Genomic DNA, 22597 nt, shown 5'->3' on the forward strand with positions numbered 1-22597 from the left:
TCCTCTCTTCTTCCCAACTTTTGTTTTTAAAAATGTATAATATATAATACATATACATATAAAAAATCACACATCCTATCTAAAAACTGCTTTGTTCAGTATGTTGTGATATACTGTGGACATCTTAAAACATATCATAGTCTCTTTATATTACAGCACAAAAGGATCTACCTCCTTGTTGGGACATGCCAGGATTAAATTAACCAGTTCACTATTGATGACAATTTGTTTTCCATTGTTAGTGATAATAAATAATTTGATCATTTCTTTTTTTTGTATTTTACATAATTTACTACAAAACACCATAAAAACTGCCTTCACTTAAGCTCTCTCTCCCCGTATCCCGTGAGCCAACTGGACGTCTTTGGGCATGATGGTGACTCTCTTAGCGTGGATGGCACACAGATTAGTATCTTCAAACAAACCCACCAGGTACGCTTCACTAGCCTCCTGAAGTGCACCAATGGCCGCACTCTGAAACCTCAAGTCGGTTTTGAAATCCTGGGCGATCTCCCTCACCAACCTCTGGAAAGGCAGCTTCCGAATGAGCAGCTCAGTGGATTTCTGGTAACGACGAATCTCTCTGAGCGCCACGGGGCCGGGCCTGTAGCGATGAGGTTTCTTCACCCCGCCGGTAGAGGGAGCGCTTTTCCTGGCAGCTTTGGTGGCCAGCTGTTTGCGGGGGACTTTCCCACCAGTGGATTTACGAGCGGTCTGCTTGGTTCGAGCCATTTTCTTTTACCCAACGCCCAAGTTTTAGGCCACTTCTCAGAGCGCTGCGCCGCTTTTGGTACCCGATGAAGAGCCGCAGTCGCCCAGCAAAGAAATGATGCTTTCCCAACGACCGACCAAATCGCTCTGCGCCTGATCATTTCTTTAAGGTACATTCCTGGAAGTGGACTTGTGTCTGAAATATAGGTGAAGATTTTGTGATATACGTTGCTACTTTGCCATAGCTAAAGTTTGTGTTTATGTACAGTCACACTGGCAAAATAGCTACTCTTTCCTCACACTATTGTCAAAAATGTAGTGAATATTCTGTCTAGCATGTCCTTAGCCATACACAAAGGGACACACTTCAGTTTGGTTTCTAGTGACTGTAATTAGAAGCGGTGCCTGTGGCTCAAGGAGTAGGGCGCTGGTCCCATATGCCAGGGGTGGCAGGTTCAAACCCAGCCCCAGCCAAAAACCACCAAAAAAAAAAAAGAAAGAAATTTGACAGTACCATAGTGTAGGATGGAATCGTAATTTCTTTCCTTCCTCCCTTCTTTTCCCCTTCCTTCTTTTCTTTCTTCTTTTTTCACAAACAGTTCTTAAATTTTAAAACCTTAGAATTAATGGAAGAAGGAAAGAAAATAATTCTAAATGACTGCAAGGTTGAATATATTCAACAGTTTTTCAAAATTTGATAGCTGGATCTGAGATTGTTTTTTGCATTTGTACAGTTTTGCTTCTTACTGATCATATGGATCACTGCAAAGCCCACCTCCACTGTTGACTGGTTATTTTCAGTGACATCTGTGAGTGGGATGCTAGTACATTCTGCAAAAACTACAGAGAATTGTGCTTCACAACATTATTAGGATTATGCTTCATTTGATACTATTCCAGGTCTCTGCTTTTCTTTTTCCCTTGTATTGCCTCTCTAAAGACTAAGAAATTAATAATAACAATAAGATTGGAACAGCTAAACTGTAGCCTTCAAGTAGCTGAGCACTTAAGAGCATCTCAACTATGAACTTGTGTTCCATCTGCTTTGCTTATAATGGTGAAAGTTCAGGTCATTCCTTTTCTTTATGAAACTTCGTTGTTCATAAATGACATATTTCTTGCTTATTCTTGAGCTGAAGTCATACTTAGCTTCCCAAGGAGAATGTATTTACTAGAAATGAAAATGGAGTAGATTGTGTAGGACTGATGAAGACCTGGCCCGCTGCTTCCATGAATAGTTTCTAGTGGGCCTTCCCTGGTAACTCTAAAAGAAGTCAATTGTTCAGCTTTTGGAGTTTCTTTAACTCTAGGTGCCTATCAAATTCCACTGAAACCATCTAAAATACTATTTTTAGAAAAGTGAAATAGTGCTCTATTAGAGGACTTAAACTTCTCCAAAATAGAGTCATAATTCTTTCCCTCCAGGCCATGTATTTCCAAAAGCTTCATTGCCAAGGCATCTTGGGTGTCTGTAGGACATTCCCACAAAAATGGAAAAGATGAGTAATTTTTTATAGCTCAGGATTTTTATGACAGAAATAGATTATGAAATACAGCACATGAGTTCTTATCCATTTACCAACTTAAGATGCTATGAGTCAGAAGTGAAAAACTAGAGGTCACAAACCAGTGGTCAGGGGGCCAACTTCGCCTGTAGACGTCGTTCCATTTGCCCAACACATGGTGTTGTGATCCGAATGTTTGTGTCCTTCCCTGTAGCATATGTGTTAAAATCCTAAACCACCAATGTGATGGTGTTAGGGGATAGAGCCCTTGGGAGGTAACTTAGGCATGAGGATGGGGCCCTCCGGACAGGGGTTACTGCTCTTACAAAGGGACCACAGAGAGCTCTTTAACTCCCTTTCCACCATTTGAGGACACAAGGAATTGCTAGTCTGCGGCCAAGAAGATGGTCCTGGACAGAACTAGACCATGCTGGCCCCAAGATCTCAGACTTCCAGCCTCTGCAACTGTGACAAAGAAATTCATTATTTTTGAATGATCCAATATATGACATTTATTATAGCAGCCTGAATTCAGACAGAGCTTTCCAAAATATTAGTTGTTAGCTAATATTTAAAAATCTGGATTTCAAGTATCTTTTGGAAAACTGGAAGATCTAACCTTGCTAGGCTGGCATTCCTACACTGTGATTCTATCACTGTCCTTTCAGGATGGAATCTGGGCTCATATTACCTGCTTACCTCCTGTAGACTCTTGAATTTACAGCACCTGGTAAGTTCTGGGAAGGCAGAATATACATTTTTAAAAGAGGATAGCGAGTAAGAGGGAATTATTTCAAGCAGCTCAATTTGTTATCCCCCTTTAATTAAGAGGGAATTATTTCAAACAGCTCAATTTGTTATTCTCCCATCCTTCTTTAAGACCCTCCTTAATTAAATAATAATTATATAAATATAAATATAAAATAAAAAAAATCATATAAATATAAATGATTTATTCCTTGTGAGTAAATGATGCTGTGTTCCAACAGCACTTTGAACATACCTCAGTACAGATACTTTTCATAACATACTGTTACTTTTCACTGCTAGTCTGCCTTCTCCCGTAGACCTTCTCCTTTCTATCCTAATTGTCCTTGTAACGTCCCAGTGCCTCATTACTGGATGTAGGTCTTGGAGAGCAACTTTCTGAATGAATGATACTTGAATGGAATGGATGAATGAAGAAATGGTCCATTGGGCTATTCATGAGGACTTGAGTTTCTTAACTAAGGGTGATACAGGTGACTGAGGTAGGGTTTTTTCTCAACCCTTGGCACTTTTTGGGTAGTGTGTGTCATCTAGAACTTTGAGTCCATGCCATTGAAGCCTGAACTATGTGTTAGAGCAATACCATTGCAATAGAGTAGTTTTATTTTCCTCTGAATACTGAGAATAACAATTCTTATTTTATCATCCTATTAAAATTAACACAAAACCCAACACAAGCTCATTATTCCTGTCAAGTTTTTAATCATTACCCAGCAAAAGAAAAAGCTGTAGCCATCCAAAAAATATAATTTTTGTCTTCCTTTTGGAAGAATAACATGTTCAAGTTTTCTCTCCTTGTAATTTCACTTCTGTTTTTGGTTATCCCTTTATAAAAGAATGTAAAATTGTCTTTTCAACCTCTTCTTTGTCAAGAATGTAAATACAAAATGTTCAATGTTTTGGAACAATTTTAATATATTTCTCCTTTAAATTAAGATTGTAAAAGCTAAAAAATAACCTAGCTATTTAATCAAAGGGTAAATATTTTCATGACTGCAATGAAAGGAAACTATTGAACAAACGATATCTGAGGGTGGCTATTCTAATTGGAATGGTTGCATAAGAAAAGCAAAGCAATTCCCTTTATGGAGAAGGCAAAGCTGATTTAATCCAATCTTATTAAGGACTGGTCTATTGTGAATGAGCTCTTCATCATTTTATCACCAACCAGAAGTTACTTTTAGATTTGTTTCTCACATAGACTGCGGTATTTCCGTCACTCTTATCTCAGGCAGTTATCTATCACTTTGACATTGATATATTTCAGAAGGTGTTAAATTTAAGTCACGTGTAATTACATATGCTGAGTTCTGTTTTGCATGTGCTTACATTATAAAATTGGAAGTAGGTTCATGATTTTTATGTGGGGAAAAATCACTAGATTTTCAATAATTTTCAATCAATTACAATATTTTTTAAAACAGGGACAGGGTTAACACAGGTGTGGCTCTGAAAAATTTTCAGTAGAGTTTATATTCTGGGAATAGTGCCCACTACATGAATATCAGAATCCTGATAAAACTAGATTGTTCCTGGAAATGTGGCAATAAATGTCTATAACTCAATTTTTAATTACATATTTCTGAAAGCACATTTTTCTGTACTATATTTAATAGTGAAAAGAATACATATTTGGCATGTTAATTAAAAATCCTTAAAAACTAGATATTATTTTAGATATCATTAAAACAAAAGCACATGTTCAAACAGAATTTTAGTGTTTCTTGACTATGGAAGGCCACTTTTTTCTCTGCAAATATAATCCTTGCCAAAGATTTGTCTCCATTATGAACATTTGAAACATCTTTCCCATTTTAGAATAATAACAACTAAGCTTACACCTAAAATGTTGCTTAATGTTTTTTGTCTGACTATTTAGCAGAGATGGATTGTAAAGGAAATTCACTAGACTCTCTTCTGAAAATGAATTCCCCTCACTTTGAGGGTGAGTTCCTGTGGTATTAAAGTATTGTGCATGTATAGCAATTACTGAACCTGCAGAGTAACAATTTTGCCCACACAAATATAATTTTATAGTTCTTCAAAGAAGAATTTAAAAATATCTAACAAAGAGAAAGCCTACCAAGGTTAATCTTCTTAGGCAAATCCTTGTTCGATGTGCAACAGCGGATAGGAAAATAGGACCAGTAGGCCTGCTGGGATTCTCAAAGAACCCTTGTTAAAGGAAAGTTCCTTTGCTCCCAAGGTCTCAGGAGGTGACTGGCTGTGGGGTAAAAGAGGTGTGAGCCTACTTAGAAGGGTAGATCTGTGACTTCTTCCAGTCTGTTGTGTTAGACTAGGATGGAGCACAAGGAAGATCTGCAGAGGGGACTTCCCAAGAACCCTGGAATCTCTGCTGCTCCTGTGGTGCCCAGGGAAGCCCACATTTCTAAAATGGAAACTTGAAAGGATTTCTCTTTCTCCTCAAATTTCCAACTACACTGTTTGGTTCTGGCAGTGGGCAGGGCAGTGCAGCTCAATACTGGATAGAGATTTTCTGAGAGCTGGTTGGAAGGAGAAGAAGGCCTTCCTTTTGCAGGCTCTGAGGCACTTCCCTCTTGCCCTAGGTCTCCCTTCATTAAGCTGCTCTGACCCATGAAGTAACATGAGTTAAGTCTCCCTCCTCCTGAATTATGGACTCATTATTTCTCTGGGATGGAAGAGGTGTGTTGAATCCACAGAAACCTAGCTTCCTCCCAAACTCACCCTAGTTCATCCTCACAGTCAAACAACATTGATGTTAATAAGCTTAAAGACATCAAATTTACTCCATAATCTTTAGCTTGCTATGATAAACTGATATAGTTATAAGAAATGGTAGGCATTTTAAATTTAAATGCATTAGCTTAATGTCTTAGTTATCAGAATCATATTTTAACAAATTGATTCTAAGCCACTGTACCAAATAGTTGTATAAGCTTCTGAAAAAAATTAGTGATTTTCTTTTTGAATCTTCATCCCTTGGCCTTTAAAAAAATTATTTTCATGGTTGCTATTCCATTTCCATCATTATTCACCTCACTTCAAAATGTGAGACTATCAAAATAGCTTTTCAGTTGGTTCTTTTATTCACAGATTCTTTTCTAGCTACAGCTCCAAACTATCCTGCATAGGTTGTCAGATTAATTTTTCTAAAAACTAGCTACTTACATGCTGAAAAACCGTCAATAATACCCACCGTTCAGCAATAAAGTAAAAAGTTATACACGCATACTCATTAAAAGATAAAACTTCATTATGCCATTCCCCTGCTCCCCATTGCCCTTAAAAGAAAATCCAAATGCCTTAGAAAATGGTCATCTAGTTCTCTCTGAACTGTCCTTACCCATCACTCTAACCCCATTATCCTCATTACATCCAGCCCTCTTGGATTTTGTTATAGTGCCATGACCTCATCCACAATTAGCCATGGTTAACGGAAGATCCTAGGGGAACACAGAGAAGACAGTCCTTGGTTACCAGTTCGTGGTAATTTGGGGACTTGTATCAGCCCCACTTGATTGGAAAGATCTATCTGACTGCTTCTCTGCATCCTGGCGCCACCAATTTCTTTTTGGTCTACCTACATCCTTTTCTGCCTCCCTCCTGGTTTTCTTCCAGTCCTATGCTTTTGTCATGCTTGACCTTGCCCTGGAGACTTTGTGCTGTTGATCACTCTGTGTCAAGTACTACGTCTTTCCATATTCTTTCTCATTCTTTATCTCTCAAGTCCCTTTCTCCTTCCTCAGCAAAGGCTTCATTGAGCTCTCTGACTTACATCTGATGCCCTTCTTGCCTCCTGTTTTAGCTCTATGTGTATTTTTTTCATGGCATTTTTCACATGTAAAAATGTAATAATTTTTACATTTATTTTTCTGTGTTTGATCAATATCTGTCTCCTCCATGATATTTTAAGCTCCAGTAGAGTAAGTGCTAGATCTGGGGTATTTTTTCCTTTTTTTTTTTCTAAAGAACAAAAAACTACTCTCTATTTCTGGTATCCTATGCAGTTCTTTGTCAAAAATAAGTCGGCTTAATAAATATTTTTAGAATGAATTTGAATTAAACATCAAAGTCATGTCTTAAGCTTATGTCAAAGTAATACATTGTGATCCAGATTTACAACTCTTTTCCCTATAATGTACAGCAAAAGAGGAGATGTTATTAATGTTCAACTTTTCTAGAACATTAAGCCTTTATGTTGTCATAGAAAACACTGTAGCTAAGTCAGATTCTCGTATGTCCTAACTTAGCCTTTCCAGAGATACTTTTCCTCCCAGATTCCCAGTTATCAAACTTTCATGAGTGGAGTTTCCTATCAGTGTTCCTAAAAAAGATATAAGCATGAAAATATGGGTATTGTTAAAGAAATAGCTAAGATTAGATTGAAAAAAATGTCATAAATATATTAGTCAAAAATGATTCATATGTATTTCTGCTTACTGTTAGTTTATTTCATTCTACCTTAACAAGTGGATATATCTTAAATTGTCACAGACTGTGCTTTGGTCCCAAATTGTTTTTAGGCTCTACATCCTTTTGCAGGCAATTTGCTGAGCCTGGTGTGCTCCACCCTACCCCCAACCTACCATTCCTTCAGGTCTAGGTGAAAATAGCACTTCCTAAAGATTGCTTTCTCTGACAACCATGCTCTTCTTCAACATAATCTTTGTTCAATATATGTTTTAATTTTCTCTTTTGGTCTATCAGCTCCTGTAGGTAGAGTCATATTTAACTTTTTGTTGCTGTGTTTCCAAATACAATGCCTGATATATAAAAACTGACTAATGTTTATTGAATGGATAAATAACTGGGCTTCGCTATCTGAATACAACCTATAAGTCACACTGCCTCTCACACAAGTTTTATGCTCATTTCTGTGGTGTTTTTCCTGCCATCTCTACATTTGCTACGACATTTTCCTAAAATTGTACTATATATGAATATTTTGTTTTATTTTTATTGTAGACTTTTATCCTCTACCCATCATGGCTTATCTAACACAAATATAATCTGCTTCACTATGTTGTACTTCCTTAGCTAGAAGTGATGCATTTCTTCTCTCAGCACTCAAAGCAATTAGGTGGTCACATTTCTAAGAAAAAGATACCTTGTGCTACAGGTGTAGCTTAGATAAGAAGGAGAACCTGCAGGCTTAAGGTCACATGTGGCCTTCTAACTACAGCCTTTTGATTGAATCCAAGTTTTACAGAACACATCCTTTTATTTTCATTAATATATTTTTTCTTTTATATTTTTATTTTTAAAATGAACATATTTAAAATGCCAAAGAGCAAAATTAGTTTCAACAAAATAATTCTCCCAGATTGACTGACACAATTAGAACATTATTAGTAAACCATAGGCTAAATTGATGGCTGCTATGCTCATGATTTAATTCTAACTTACCTTACCTGACTGGCATCACTATTGCATGAGGTTGGTTGGTGAGGGTTTATAGGGATCAAATATACCAGTCTATTATCAGCTTTTGACAATGGTGCACATGGTTCTCTTTGAAATGGAATTCGTGAATAGTCACACAGGTCTACAGTATTTTTTAATTCTGTCTGCTTAACAGCCCATTATGTTAAAGAAGACCAACAGAATGCTTAAGGAAGAAAAGATTTTTTTTTTTTTTTGTAGAGACAGAGTTTCACTTTATCGCCCTCGGTAGAGTGCCGTGGCGTCACACAGCTCACAGCAACTTCCAACTCCTGGGCCTAGGCAATTCTCCTGCCTCAGCCTCCCAAGTAGCAGAAAACAGATTTTTTAAATGAGAATTAGGAATTGCAATATTATATTGTTTCTGCTAAAGATAAGATGATTTGCTAGCTTTATGATACTGTAATCTCAACATTAAAGAAATTCAATGTTCATCAATATTATAACACCAATAAGATAAGGACCACAAATTTTAAATTAGAGGGAGAGGTGAAAAAGGTTGTATGGAAGAAATTAATAGACAAAAAGCAAAAGCAAAGATAATTTTTTGGAGCAGCAATAAGACCGGGAAATAATGGCACTGCAGCAACTTAATAAATTAGCTTATATGCTTGGGATAAAAGGGAAGTCATCCAGAGATGCAGAAATTGAAAGAACGCATTGTCAAAGTTGTAGGATGCTTATACCCCCACCCCCCATAACATTTTAAAGTTCAAACAACTGCCTCTTTCAAGGAGAACAATAACTGAGTGGCAGCATGATTTAGCCTTCAACTTAACAGAACAACTTCATGCAATAATTCAAAAGGAAATTCTATATTATTCACTTTATATGAAGCAACTGATACTGTTTTGGCACAGGTTTTATCCTTCATTTGGGTCATAACAGAAGATTTTCTTTGCTACAAAGAGGTACTTGCTTTAAAGAGGTACTTGCTTTGGGCACTCTTGTGAAGAGAACATGGGAAATAGGTATCTTCAACAATTCAAGATAAATGTCATAAAGTTGGACTGCATTTGGTAAATTTAGTCAGCATATGTACAGATGGTGCACCTTCCATCACAGGAAAACATGAAGGGTAATTGTACAGATTTAAAAAACTATTAACAGATCTGGATGCTTTCATTTCTTTTCATTGTATCTTGTATCAGCAAAATCTTGGTGCTAAAGCTACTATTTTGACACTTTATGACAAGTTATACATATTGTTAACTATATCCATGCAAAATGCAAGATGGAATTTTCAGTTTCATAACATGGTAAGTGGAAGGATGAGGGATTCAGCTTGAATTTTTTCCTGTCATTCTAAAGTGTGTTGGCTATCTCAGGGACAGGTGTTAGCCAAAATTTTTATCTCTGTGAGAGTAGAATTAAATTTTGTGAAGAACAGATCAGAATGTGAATTATTAAAAGAAGATTTCTTTAAGTATGTAACATTTCTTTGTAATATGTCAAGTCAAAATGAGTTGAATATTTCTTTGCAAGGTAAAACTAGGTCTATGTATAATATGTGGCAAAAATACAAGCATTTCAAAGAAAGCTATATTAAAAAAAAAAACATTTCTTTAAAAGGAAAATTCAGATGAACATTTTCCTCAGTTAGCAAAAGTCACTGATGAGCAGGATGACATATGCAAATAATTGAAAGAATATGCAGCTGCTATAGACATGTTAATTGGAAAATACAGTGAAAGATTCACTGATTTATAAAATGACATCACACTCAAATTAGCAATTCAGCCTCACCTAGTTCATATCATCAGGGAACTTAAAGAACTACAGGTAAAATTGATTGAGCTCTCAGTAGATGATATTATAAAGTCGTATTTTGATGCTAAGAAAAATCCGATTGAAATATGAAAAAAATGCAGTAGAATACTCACACCCTTCAGCAACATACTTGAAAAATGCTTTCTTGCCTTTTAACCAGGTATTGCTGAGAATCTACATTCTCCTACCTACTCCTTAAGATCACAAATGACTGATACCCATCTGGAGGATTAACCGCAGACCTCCATGTTGCAACCAAATATTCAAATTCTTCCCCACAAAAAGCAGACACAACAAAGTAATTAAAGATTTAGTTGACTTTTAAATTAATGAACAGTTTTCATTTAAAAAATTTTTAAGTACATAGATATTGTTAGTACATAGTTAGATATTTATAAAATAATGTACATTTTTAAGTATCTAATTGAAGTTCTTGACTGTCACTTTATTTGATTACAGCTAAATTAATTCAGCCTTGCAACACTAAAAGGTCCCCACCTCTGGGCTTATATATTTCTCACTTGATTGTAAACTCTTTAAGAGCACAGGTCATTTTGTACACTTCTATCTCCCATAATTCTCAGCATAGTATCTTGCACATAATACTCATGTGCTGGCTCTGGCACAGTCACAGTTGAGGGAAGATCGGGGCCAGTCCGATCTTGTCCCAGGGGCTGAGCTGGATGGCAAGTGTCGGCGGCTCAAACAGGGACACACGGAGCCAGGAGTCTGTTGAAGCAGGAACTCAACTTTATTGTAACATGCTGCAATTTTTATACACTTTGGCTAGGGGGCAAGAGGTGGGAGCAGGAAGGAGGGGGTACGTAAAATGGGGTGACAGGCTTCTAACCCCATCACCTGTATCCAGGCAGAGGCCATTTCAGGTCGGGTCTTGCTGAGTCACTCCTATGCGGAAGTGCGAGGATAGCACCAACTAGACTCAGGCTTAGGAAGTTCCTCTAGGTCTCAAGTAGGCCTTGCCCACGCGAGGAGGCCCAACAACTCCCCCTTTTGTTTTTGTACAGTACTACAGTTATTGGCTATACATAGTCCCTGTCTTAGGTTGTCCACTCTCACACTTTCAGTCTTACCCATCATCGAGATGCAAACATCTGAGGTTTGGTCCCTGTCTTAGGTTGACTGATTGCAGAGGGAACTTACCCATCATTGGGCACTATAAAATCAGTTTATTGGGGAACCTCTCCATGTCCTGTCTTAGGTTGTCCCAGTTCATCTGGGATCTTACCTGTCATGGAAAACACGGAGGGAAGGGGTCATTGGTAAGAGTCAGCCTCTCTGTTAACGAGTTGGTGGTAGTGGACCTCGACCTGATTTAAATGTATTGCCTCTATTCTACTTTGGATGAACTGGGTGATTTTATTAATAATGCAAGGTCCAAAAACAAGAAGTAACATGAGTGATACAAGGGGACTGAGTAAGGGGAGGAGATAGGGTAACAAGCCATGTAGACCAGTCCATAGAGGATTTTCAAGGAATTCCTTCTTCCTTCTTTCTAAGTCTTCTTCTAGGGCTCTAATTTTGTTTTGGACAATTCCAGATTTGTTAGCGTAAAAACAGCATTTCTCCTGTAAAAATAAACAAATGCCTCCCTTTTCGGCAGTTAATAAATCTAACCCCCTTCTATTTTGTAGCACTACTTCAGCTAGTGAATCATGCTGTTGTTGTAAATCAAGAATGGTACCTGATAGGAGCTGAACGTCATTGATTAATTGAACTGGACAGTAAGGCCCAGTCCTGTGGCTCCCGTAGTCACTCCTGCGGTGATCCCTAACCTAACAAGGAGAGGGATCATGTAGATCACTCTCTTGGCCCTTCCCCCAATGTGGTGGAACGCCGGGATGGGGAGGGGCTCGGTTCCAGGGATGATATCTACATCAGGTGTTAAAAGGGCATAAGCACACAAACCTGTCCAATTGACTGGCAAATAACTATAAGCTAGTCCTCCCCCACACATAAAAATCAAGCCAAAGGGGGGGAAAAGGGGGCCATTACTTTCTGGAGTAAAATTTGAAAAGCAGGAAGACAGGGGGATCTGTCCAACATCGATTCTGGACTCGTTTGGATAAGGGCTAGCCCAAAGGCACATTCCTGGAAGAAGGGGGTGCATTTGCACTTGAATAGGGGGTGCTAAAGTACAATTAGGCACTGGGTGAGGAATATTATAAGTAGATGCATTGGTAATTATAGCTATGGGTCGAGGGGGACCGGCGCAACCAACAGCTTTCAGTGAGGGTAGGATCTGTACTGTTCAAAAGGGAAAAAGTGAGGCCAAGGACATCTACAGTGAGGGGGTCAAGGGCTAATTTGCCTCGATTCTCAGGTATAGTTAATGGGTGATAATCAAGATCAGGGTATTTGGACTTAAGATCCTGTTCTATCATTTTTTGAACTTTAGCTTTCCGGATGTTGTCCTGCACTCCCCCTCCGTCTGTATACCTGATGGGAGGCTCCAAGTTCCAGCATTGTTTTTTTCTCGCTACTCCAGGACAGGGAGCAGTAGCCAGATTGCCTGCTCCTGGGGAGGAAACAGAGGCCCCTGCTGATTTTCTGATAGCTGCTCAATAGGTTCGATTGTGAGCAGTGCACTGCTGTGCCTGATCATAACAGGTGACGTGCATAGTCAAGTGGAATTCAGTGTATTTGCACGGGCAAGGACCTGGCCTCCCTCCCACTGAGGGTATAACCTTCGGTTTAGGTACACAGTACCAGCTGGTGGTGCTGCCTGTAAGCTGTGTTACAAGGTGTTGATGTGCTAATTTGTCTCCACAGTCAACTGTGGAGAGTGTCTGGCCTAATCCTGCCATTCCACTTGGAAGGGCAGTAACCGTTCCTGTGGAACAGGCACAAGGATTACCTTATGTCCTCTGCAGGAGAGCTTTGGCGGCAGCGGTATCATCAAGCCCCTCCTCGCTGGGGCGGATGAACATCATCAATAGGGAGAGGAACAAAGGTGTAGCATCCACATCCTCATTGTGAGTAGTATCTGGGGAAAAAATAGGAGGGGGGGTCTCAGGGGTGTCAGACTCCCTGGACGAAGGGTGATCAGTGTGTTCCGGCTGGGGCAAATATTTGAGATTGCATGCCGGAATCCAAATAGGTCTGTTTTCAGTTTGTGGGAAAACACCCAAATCCTCTCCCTGCTGTAAGCAGGGGGTCTGGGCCTCTCCATGCTCCCATGAGCGGGTCCTTCCACCTGACCCAAATGGAGCTGTAATTGACAGAAGAAGACCAATGCTTTTGAAAGGGGGAGAGATGCGGGTCATTTCTGGAAAAATTTAAAATATTTAATGTGAATAATGCCTTCTTGAGTTGATCATGTGGGGGCAGTGACTCCCCCTTTTGTTTTTGTAATTGGCTCTTAAGGGTTTGGTTGAATCTTTCTACGATTCCTTGTCCTTGGGGGTTATAGGGTATACCAGTGGAATGGGAAATTTTCCAAGTTTGGAGAAAAGTAGTAAAAGGTTTACTTGTGAAGCAGGGACCATTATCAGTTTTGATTTGGTTGGGTAGGCCTAATGTGGCAAAGCATCGAAGCATATGGCTTATGGCATGTTTAGTTTTTTCCCCTGAATGCGCTGATACCCAGCAAGCATGGGAAAAAGTGTTGATAGACACGAAAATATATTTTAGTTTTCCAAAAGGGTCATAATGAGTGACATCTATTTGCCAGAGGTGATTAGGCTGGAGGCCCCGTGGATTGGTTCCTGCGGGTTGTAGTGGGGGAACTTGAAGAAAAGGTTGGCAAGATTGACAGGTGCGAGCGATCTTTTTTAAGTCCTTGATGGGAATTTGGGGGTATTTATGTTTCAATCCTCGCCAAGTGGTATGAGTGAGTTGATGGAAGTGAGTGGCTTCTATGATTGTATTACATTGAGGATGAGAAGCTAATTGATCAGCTAATTTATTGCCGGTTGCTAAGAATCCTGGGAGATTTTGATGTCCTCGGAGATGTTGCACATAAATAGGATTAGATCTTTGCTTGAGCAAAGTTCTGGCTTGGATCATTAAGGGAGAAATAGGGTTGAAATATAATCTAATATGAGCTTCCACTAAATGGGGTAGAAGGTTTACAACATAGAGGCTATCTGAAAATAAGTTGAAAGGTTCGGTGATGAACCATTGCCATAACTACTGCAAAGAGTTCTTTGAACTGAGCCAATCCTTTAAGTTCTTGTAAAAGGGACTTTGAAGGTGTGGGCTCTTGTGCTTGGAGCAGGGGTGGATAAATAATTATAGAAGCTTCCAGGTGCCCCCGGTCTGTGAAAATCGTGAGGAAATTAGGGTTAGGGTGAGAAAGGAATAATCGGGGAGGTTTCCAAGTTAATTGGGAGAAAGAGTTCATCCACTTATAGGGTCCATAGTGGCAGTCAATTTGGCCAAGGAATCCTTCAAGTGCCAATGCAATTCTGTTGTTATTCCTGTGGAGCCAGGAAAAGTCAGTGGCCCTATATGAGGTAAAGATGAAATGGGGTTCAATACCGAATAACCTGACTGCTGTGTCTCTTCCCTTAATGATGCAGTCAGCATTTTGATTGATCATGGAATACACTCAGGGGATCCCTCCCACTGAAAGGTGGATCCAGTGGATAGGCTCCCCGTCCTGAGCCAGGAGGGCAGTACATAAAGTTTCCCCTGGGAAAAGATAAAGAGTGAGAGGGACGTGGGGTCAAATCTTTTGATGGAGGCTTTATCTATGGATTGTTAGATTTTTGTGAGGATAGATAAACAGTGGGGTGGGACTGTAATTTGAGAGGCCAAATCATGGCCTCTAAGGAGATCGAATAGGGGAATTAACTCTTCTGTAGAAATGGGAATCCAAGGTCGGAGCCAATTAATCTCTCCCAATAACCTCTGGAGTTGCGGTAAGGTATAAATGTTTTGAAAGACTAGCTGGGGCTTAATGGAGGAAATAGAATCTAAAGAAAGGATAGATCCTAAGATTTTGAAAGGGGAGACAGTTTGTATTTTTTCGGACACGACTTGGAAGTTATTTTGTTGGAGAATGTTGAGACATTTAGTGGTAAATTCTTGGAGGCCATGTGGAGTAGGATTTCCTATGATGATATCATCCATATAAATATAGAATAATACATCTGGGTGTTCTATTAATGGGGTGAAAATATGTGATAAATAGTATTGGCAAATAGGGGGGCTGTTAGCCATCCCTTGGGGCAATACTGTCCACTCAAATCTTAAATCTGGTTTTTGGAAATTAGTTGAGGGTATGGAAAAAGCAAATTTTTCGGTGTCATTAGGGTGAAGGGGGATGGAAAAGAAGCAGTCTTTAATATCGATGATGGTTAGGTGGTAAGTTGAGGGAATTGCCAGGATCCAGGGAAGGCCCCACTGGGGGATTCCAAAAGGGATCATTTTATCATTTATTTTTCTAAGGTCTTGTAAAAACATCCAGAAACCATTGGGCTTTTTAATAACGAAAACAGGGGAATTCCAAGGACTAGTAGAAGGTTTTAGGTTCCCTTATCTATTTGCTGTTTGATTAACATAAGCAGTTGTTGGAGTTTATTGGTAGGAAGAGGCCACTGCTCTACCCACACAGGGTCTCTGGGTATCCACTGTATTTGGAATACTGGGGGACGAGCAGTGGCCCTTAGGGTTGGGGGTGAACCCCGGGAAAAAATTGTGTAATTGGCTCAGGAAGCAAATTATGTGTCAGATTGGGCTGGCTTTTATATTGGTGTTGGGGCGGCTGCTTGATTCTGTCATGGTTTGAAAGGTTGTCATAAAGGATCTTGTGGTCAGTGGTAATACATGCTTCAGCTTCACCTAAAATATCTTGACCCAGAAGATTGGCGGTTAAGCCAGGGACTACCAGCGGGTGGATCGCTCCCTTATTTCCACTAGGGTCTACCCAGGGGAGCCAGTCGACAGTTTCCCAGGATGTGGATTGGCCACCCACCCCTACCAGGGGCGGTCCAGGAATTAGCTGCCAGGACGAGGGCACTTCTTCCTTTCTGATGACTGTGCGATCCTCCCCAGTATCAATGAGGAATTTAAAGGATTTGTTCCCTATTGAAACAGTCATTTTCGGTCTCAGGCTGGTAATGAGAGGGATGGTCCAGTGAGAGTGGACAGGTCAGCTCCCCTTATTTAACGGGGCTGGGGCCGGCCCTGTTGGGAGTTTAAAGGCTCACCTTTGATATTAAATTTAGACTTACAGTCGTGGGCCCAATGAAAACCCTTTTTACAATGGGGGCATGGGGTCCGAGGTCCGTCTCCACCCATGGAGGTAGAAGGGACTTTAGGCTGGCTAGGGCATTCTCGTCGGAAGTGTCCTTCTCTGCCACACCCAAAGCATGTCCGCTTGTCCGATGTGGGGGCTAACTGCAAGGTGTTAATAAGCGTTTGAAGCTCCTCCTGGCGGTTAGCCTGTAATGCGGAGACCATCGCCCTTGTGTGGTGAGATGCAGTACCAACGTCTCGGGTAGCAATAATCCATCTCTCTATGGACTGGTTTCTAAGTCCAGCACAAGCAAGCTTGCACTCATTGGTCATGCCGTCCCAAATTAGGGAGTGAACGAAACGATCGCGCATTTCGTGGGCAGGAAACTTGTTTTTTAAACTTTTCTGGACCCGAGCAACATACGTGGGGAAGTCCTCTGTGCCCTTTTGGAAAATTCCTGATATGGGGGGACTCAGTTGGGTCCTCATCAAGCTTTTTCCAAGTGGCTAGCCCACAGGCCCTGACCTGGTCTTGATAGGGAGGGGGGATGGTAGTTTGTTGGAGACCGGTGGAAAATTGATCAGCCATGCCACAAAGCATGCCATAGGTGATAGGTATATGGAGTCAGGCGGCTTGGTTACATTCCCCATATATGTGACACTCTTCCTGAAAGAAAGCCATCCATTTAAGGAAAGAAGGACCAGGGAGCACAGCTTTGGCAAGCTCCTTCCAGTCGCGGGCAACACAAGCCTGATAGGCTAGCCCTTCTAAGATAGTTTCTGCCCAAGGTGAATTAGGACCATCCTCAGTGACTTCCTTTTTTAGGTCTTTAAGATCTTGAGGCTCCCAGGGATACCAGACCACAGGGCGATTGCCTCCAGGATTGACATTGACCGGAAAGAGGCCGGTCCTATGGTCCCCAACCTCACTTTCCCCGCCATACGGAGGAGGTGCAGGTGGGGCCCGAAAGGGGTTGGTCAGAGTATTCAGGGAATGTGGCTCCCTATGGGGCCAAGGGGCGCTCCCAAATGGATCAAGAGAAGGATAAAGAGAGGGAGGCTGATTTCGTGGGGGAGTGGGGCTTACAGGTTTGGGACTCTGATCTGAGTCCCGACTGGTGTCAGGGGTTTTGTTCTCTGTTCCTTGAGGGAGAGGGCTTTGTCCGCCTCCTTGGGCGGACAGGGAGGGAAACAACCCTTCAGGGCAGACACTGTGGGGAGAGCTCCAATAGGTGGGATTTCTCCTTTTTCTATATGAGCTCTCCGAATCAACTTTTCAACCCTGTCCCAAGTGTCCCAGTCGAAGAGGTTGCTCTCCGGAAGCCAGGGCGTGATCCAGAGCAAGCACACCCAAGCCTGGGAGGTCTGACTATCCCAGAGGTCAAGCCCTTGACTCTTGAGTAAAACTCAAAGGGATTCTAAAGCAGGGTCAAGTTTAGAGTAAGACTTCCCCATAATTTATGGGAGTACACTCACCCGCAGACCGATTGGCCCGTCAGTGATCTTCGTGTGGGAGCCTAATTTCCTCACATGGGGCACCAATCTGCTGGGTCCTCTGGCAGTCGCAGTTGAGGGAAGATTGGGGCCAGCCCGATCTCATCCCAGGGGCTGAGCGGGATGGCGAGTGTCGGCAACTCGAACAGGGACACATGGAGCCAGGAGTCTGTTGAAGCAGGAACTCAACTTTATTGTAACATGCTGCAATTTTTATACACTTCGGCTAGGGGGCAAGAGGTGGGAGCAGGAAGGAGGGGGTACGTAAAATGGGGTGACAGGCTTCAAGCCAATAAAATCTAACCCCATCACCTGTATCCAGGCAGAGGCCGTTTCAGGTCGGGTCTTGCCAAGTCACTCCTATGCGGAAGTGCACGATAGCACTGACTTGACTCAGGCTTAGGAAGTTCCTCTAGGCCTCAAGTAGGCCTTGCCCACTGGAGAAGGCCCAACACTCATGTACTCAGTCAGTATTTGTTAAAATAATTGAATAGTAGCTATTCTGGTTAACAGAGGTTTCCGGGCGGCGCCTGTGGCTCAGTGAGTAGGGCGTCGGCCCCATATGCCGAGGGTGGCGGGTTCAAACCCAGCCCCGGCCAAACTGCAACAAAAAAATAGCCGGGCGTTGTGGCAGGCGCCTGTAGTCCCAGCTACTCGGGAGGCTGAGGCAAGAGAATCGCTTAAGCCCAAGAGCTAGAGGTTGCTGTGAGCCGTGTGACGCCACGGCGCTCTACCAAGGGCGGTACAGTGAGACTCTGTCTCTACAAAAAAAAAAAAAAAAAAAACAGAGGTTTCCCTGGTCATATTGCTTAGTTTGTTTGTTAATAAAGGTGCTCAGACCTCTTTGTGAAAAAATAAAATTTCATTTTCGTCTTATTTAAGCAGTTTTTTCCCTTTGTCATGTGATTTTAGGAATTCCCTTTAGACTTAGTTGATTAAAAGTCATTAAAAGAATAAAAGCAGGCTAACTCTAATCGTAAATCTCCTGAATGGCACTCTAAGAAGAGAAACACTTTTTATGGTTTACAGAGAAAGTACTGAATGAAGAGTTGATCTTAAGTCAGCATGATTTGCCCCTTTTCAAGAATCATTGAAATCAAAAGTGGGCACAGTTAAATAAATTGAAAAGTCAGCATGATCCCAAGTTTGTTCAGTTTCCAACTAGCATAGAGCAAAGTATATTTGGGAATGATCAGTGTGATTATAAGTTTAAGGAGGTGAGAAAAACTTCTGCTAAAAGCATTTTTAGAAAAAACAAAACAAAACAACAACAAAAAAAAACTTAGGTAAAACAAGCCCCAGGGTATTCCTGAAGAAACGGGAAATAGGAAATGAGCACAGAAATAAAGTGCATCCATCTTTTTATTTTCATAAAGTAAAACACTGTAAGTTCAGGAAAACTAGGAAAAGTTTTATAAGCAGTCAACATCCAGGGCTGCAGGATTGTCTTATCACAGACTACCAAAGATTGGGTAATTTATAAAGGACAGAAATTTATTTCTCTTAGTTCTGGAGGTTGGGGAAGTCCAAGATCAAGGTGCTGTCATTGAGGCCTTCTTGCTGTGTTCTCAAATGGCAGAAGGAGAAGGGGCAAACCCACTACTGAGAGCTCCTTTTACGGCAGCATTCATCAATTCAAGAGGGCAGAGCCTTCGACCTAACCACCTCCCATTAGACCCAAAATCCTGACACTGTTGCATTGGAGATTGTCTCCAACACATGAATTTTGAGGGACACATTCAGACCATAGAAAGGGTTATGACTGAAAGCCCCCGAAAGGACAGAGTATGTCATATGCCAAACATCCTTAGTGATTATAGAGAGAAGAGAAGAGGATATTTTCACATTTACTGAGAAAACTAAGAATTATGTGAGATATTTTCACATTCATTTGCAAGTGAATTTGAGTCTGGGGCAGTGAATAAGTTAAGTCGTAGGAATCATATGGCCTTTTCCTGTGAGATTGAGAATTTTTCAAAGACAAAGTTGTTTCTTCTTTATTAGCTAAGGAGTTACAGAATGTGAGATAACCTAGGATGAGGAAAAGGGGTATTTCCATATTTTGTTGTTTTCCTTTCTTTCTTTTATTTTGCCCAGCACTCTTCCTTTGTAGTATTTATTATTACATTGAACTACATTTTACTTCTATACAGAACACAAAATTTTCATATTTATAAAAGTCTATTATGTACCTTCTGGGGCAATCTGTAAGGTAAACGTGTATAAGTAAAGTGTTATGTAATCCATGGAATTTGTCTTTATCGCCTCACCACCTACATACTTATGCGTGTTATGCATTTATATACATCCAAAGCTACACATTTAAAAACCAGTACCTATAGGTAGTCTCACCATTGGAAGTATTTTCTAGAAACGTTTGGAAACAATAAGTATGTTTTGGAAGGAGGTGGAGCAAGATGGCAGCCCAGTAACAGCTTCCTTGCATCTGGGCACCGTAAGTCTGGGGAGATAGGACTCCAAGCATCTCTGGCTGGTGGGATCTGCCTATCATCACTCCTATGAGGATACAGGGAGTCAGCGAGAGACTTCTGGACCCCAAGAGGAGGACTAAAACAGTGGAAAACCGGAAAGTGGTTGCGTGTGTTCAATCCGTTTAAACCCGCCCGCAACTGTAAGTTCAGTAGCAGCGAGACTGCAAACCAGAAAGGCCTTACCTGTGAACTGTTTTGGTGTCTTTGGACTTGGCACTCAGCTGAACTGCCTTGGGGAGAGCCTGAGTGGGAGTGCGGAGAACTTTGGCCTTTGTCTAGGGCCCCAGTCTGAACCGCTGAGCCAGACAGAGATAATAGTGTTTGGCTCTGGGTCACAGGCCGCCATTGTGAGCGATCTGCCCCGGCAAGCTCTGCCCTCAGGGTCGTAGAGCTAGAATTGGGTGGGAGCTGGTAACCCAGTGACCAAGTAGCCTAAGGGCGGGGTCTGAGCTGCCTTGCAGCCCTAACCCTCGGGGGCAGAGGGAGACCAGTTTTGGCACACAGGGTAAGTGGATAGCCACTTCAGCAGTGATTCCAGTGACGAGCACTTCCCTGGGAAAGCTTCTGCTCAGCAAGTGAACAAGTTCAAAGAGCCTTTTAAGTGGGCTGAAGAGAGATTTAGGGTGTCTACCTGCTGGGGTTTGAGAAACTAGCAGCCTCCAGTTGTATCAGAACTGTGATTAACATCTCATACCCCAGAAGACCACGTGTTGCCCAGACAATATTCAATAACATATAGATACTGCTTTGTTTTTGGTTGTGGTTTTTTTTTTTTTTTTTTTGGTTTGGTTGTTTTTTTTTTTGTTTATTTTGATGTTGTTGATTGTTGTTTTGTTTTTTAAGTTCAACCTTTTCCATACAGATCCTTTTTCCTTCTAAATTTTTCTAGTTTAATTATAATTTCCCATTGCTGCCTATTTCAATAATTAGAACTTCATTTTTGTTAGTGTTTCTACGACTATTATTTGATTTTCCACCCAATTTTATCCCGTAAAGTTTTCTGTTTGCTTGTTTTGGTTTGATTTATAGCATTTTTGTCTTTTCTCTTTACTTGGTGGAGGTGGGGTACTGTGTCTGATCAGGTTAGCAAAGAGCTGCTGACCTCAAGGGAACCACCCAACTGGGCACCCCCAGAAGGTGGTTTTTTTTTTAAGGTTGTATCAAAGTACCCTACTGTACACCTATATTGCTCTGTCTCCCTCTTTCTGTGCCTCTCTTCTTTTTGTCAATATTCCTTTTACCCACCCCCTCTCCTTTCTCTATTTTTCTTTGTTTTTCTTATCACTCGGTCCTCCTTTCTTTCATCCCTTTTATGCTCTTCAACCTTCTCACCCTTCTGGTCCTGTAATCCTTTGTCCAAGGCATGAGAACTTAAAGAGCAAGAGGAAGTGAAAGGCAAATTAGGGCAAGAAACAGATAAAAGAAATCACTGATGAGGAAGAATCAGCAGAAAACTCCAGACAACATGAAGAACCAGTCCAGAACAACCCCGGCAAGGGACCATGAGGTAGCTACTGCAGAGGATTCCACCTATACAGAAATGTTAGGAATGACAGAAAGGGAATTTAGAATACACATGTTGAAAACAATGAAAGAAATGATGGAAACAATGAAGGAAACTGCTAATAAAGTGGAAAAATAACCAAAAGGAAATCCAAAAACAGAATCAAATCAGAGATGAATGATATGAAGAATATAAAAAGGATATAGCAGAGCTGAAGGAACTGAAACAGTCAATTAGGGAACTTAAAGCTGCAATGGAAAGTATCAGCAAAAGGTTAGACCATGCAGAAGAAAGAATTTCAGAGGTAGAAGACAAAGTTTTTGAGATAGATAGTAAAAGAGGCAGAAAAGAAGAGAGAGAAAGCAGAACGTTCACTGTCAGAATTATGGGACTTTATGAAGCATTCCAACATACGAGTTATAGGAATTCCAGAAGGGGAAGAAGAATGCCCCAGAGGAATGGAAGCCATACTAGAGAATATTATAAAAGAAAATTTCCAAAATATCACCAAAGATTCTGACACACTGCTTTCAGAGGGATATTGGACCCCAGGTCGCCTCAACTCTAACCGAGCTTCTCCAAGACACATTGTGATGAACCTGTCCAAAGTCAAGACAAAAGAAAAGATTCTGCAAGATGCCAGCAGTAAGCGCAAGTTGACCTACAGGGGCAAATCCATCAGAGTGACCGCAGACTTCTCTAATGAAACTTTCCAAGCAAGAAGACAA

At 41.0% G+C, this 22597-nt stretch overlaps 1 protein-coding gene across 1 annotated transcript; it reads right to left on the bottom strand.

The window, feature by feature from the left end:
- Positions 1 to 281: 281 nt before the first annotated feature.
- LOC128584805 (histone H3.3A-like) lies at positions 282 to 861 on the bottom strand. Its single transcript, XM_053589963.1, has one exon. The coding sequence runs from the start codon at positions 730 to 732 to the stop codon at positions 322 to 324; it is 411 nt and encodes a 136-aa protein (XP_053445938.1). The 5' UTR covers positions 733 to 861; the 3' UTR covers positions 282 to 321.
- Between the last annotated feature and the right edge of the window lie 21736 nt (positions 862 to 22597).

The sequence above is a fragment of the Nycticebus coucang genome, chromosome 1, assembly GCF_027406575.1.
Source record: "Nycticebus coucang isolate mNycCou1 chromosome 1, mNycCou1.pri, whole genome shotgun sequence".
NCBI classification, from domain to species: domain Eukaryota; kingdom Metazoa; phylum Chordata; class Mammalia; order Primates; family Lorisidae; genus Nycticebus; species Nycticebus coucang.

Bases quoted from the DNA above. Each gene is read 5' to 3' on its own strand.
- LOC128584805 (XM_053589963.1), bottom strand. From the start codon at position 732: ATGGCTCGAACCAAGCAGACCGCTCGTAAATCCACTGGTGGGAAAGTC.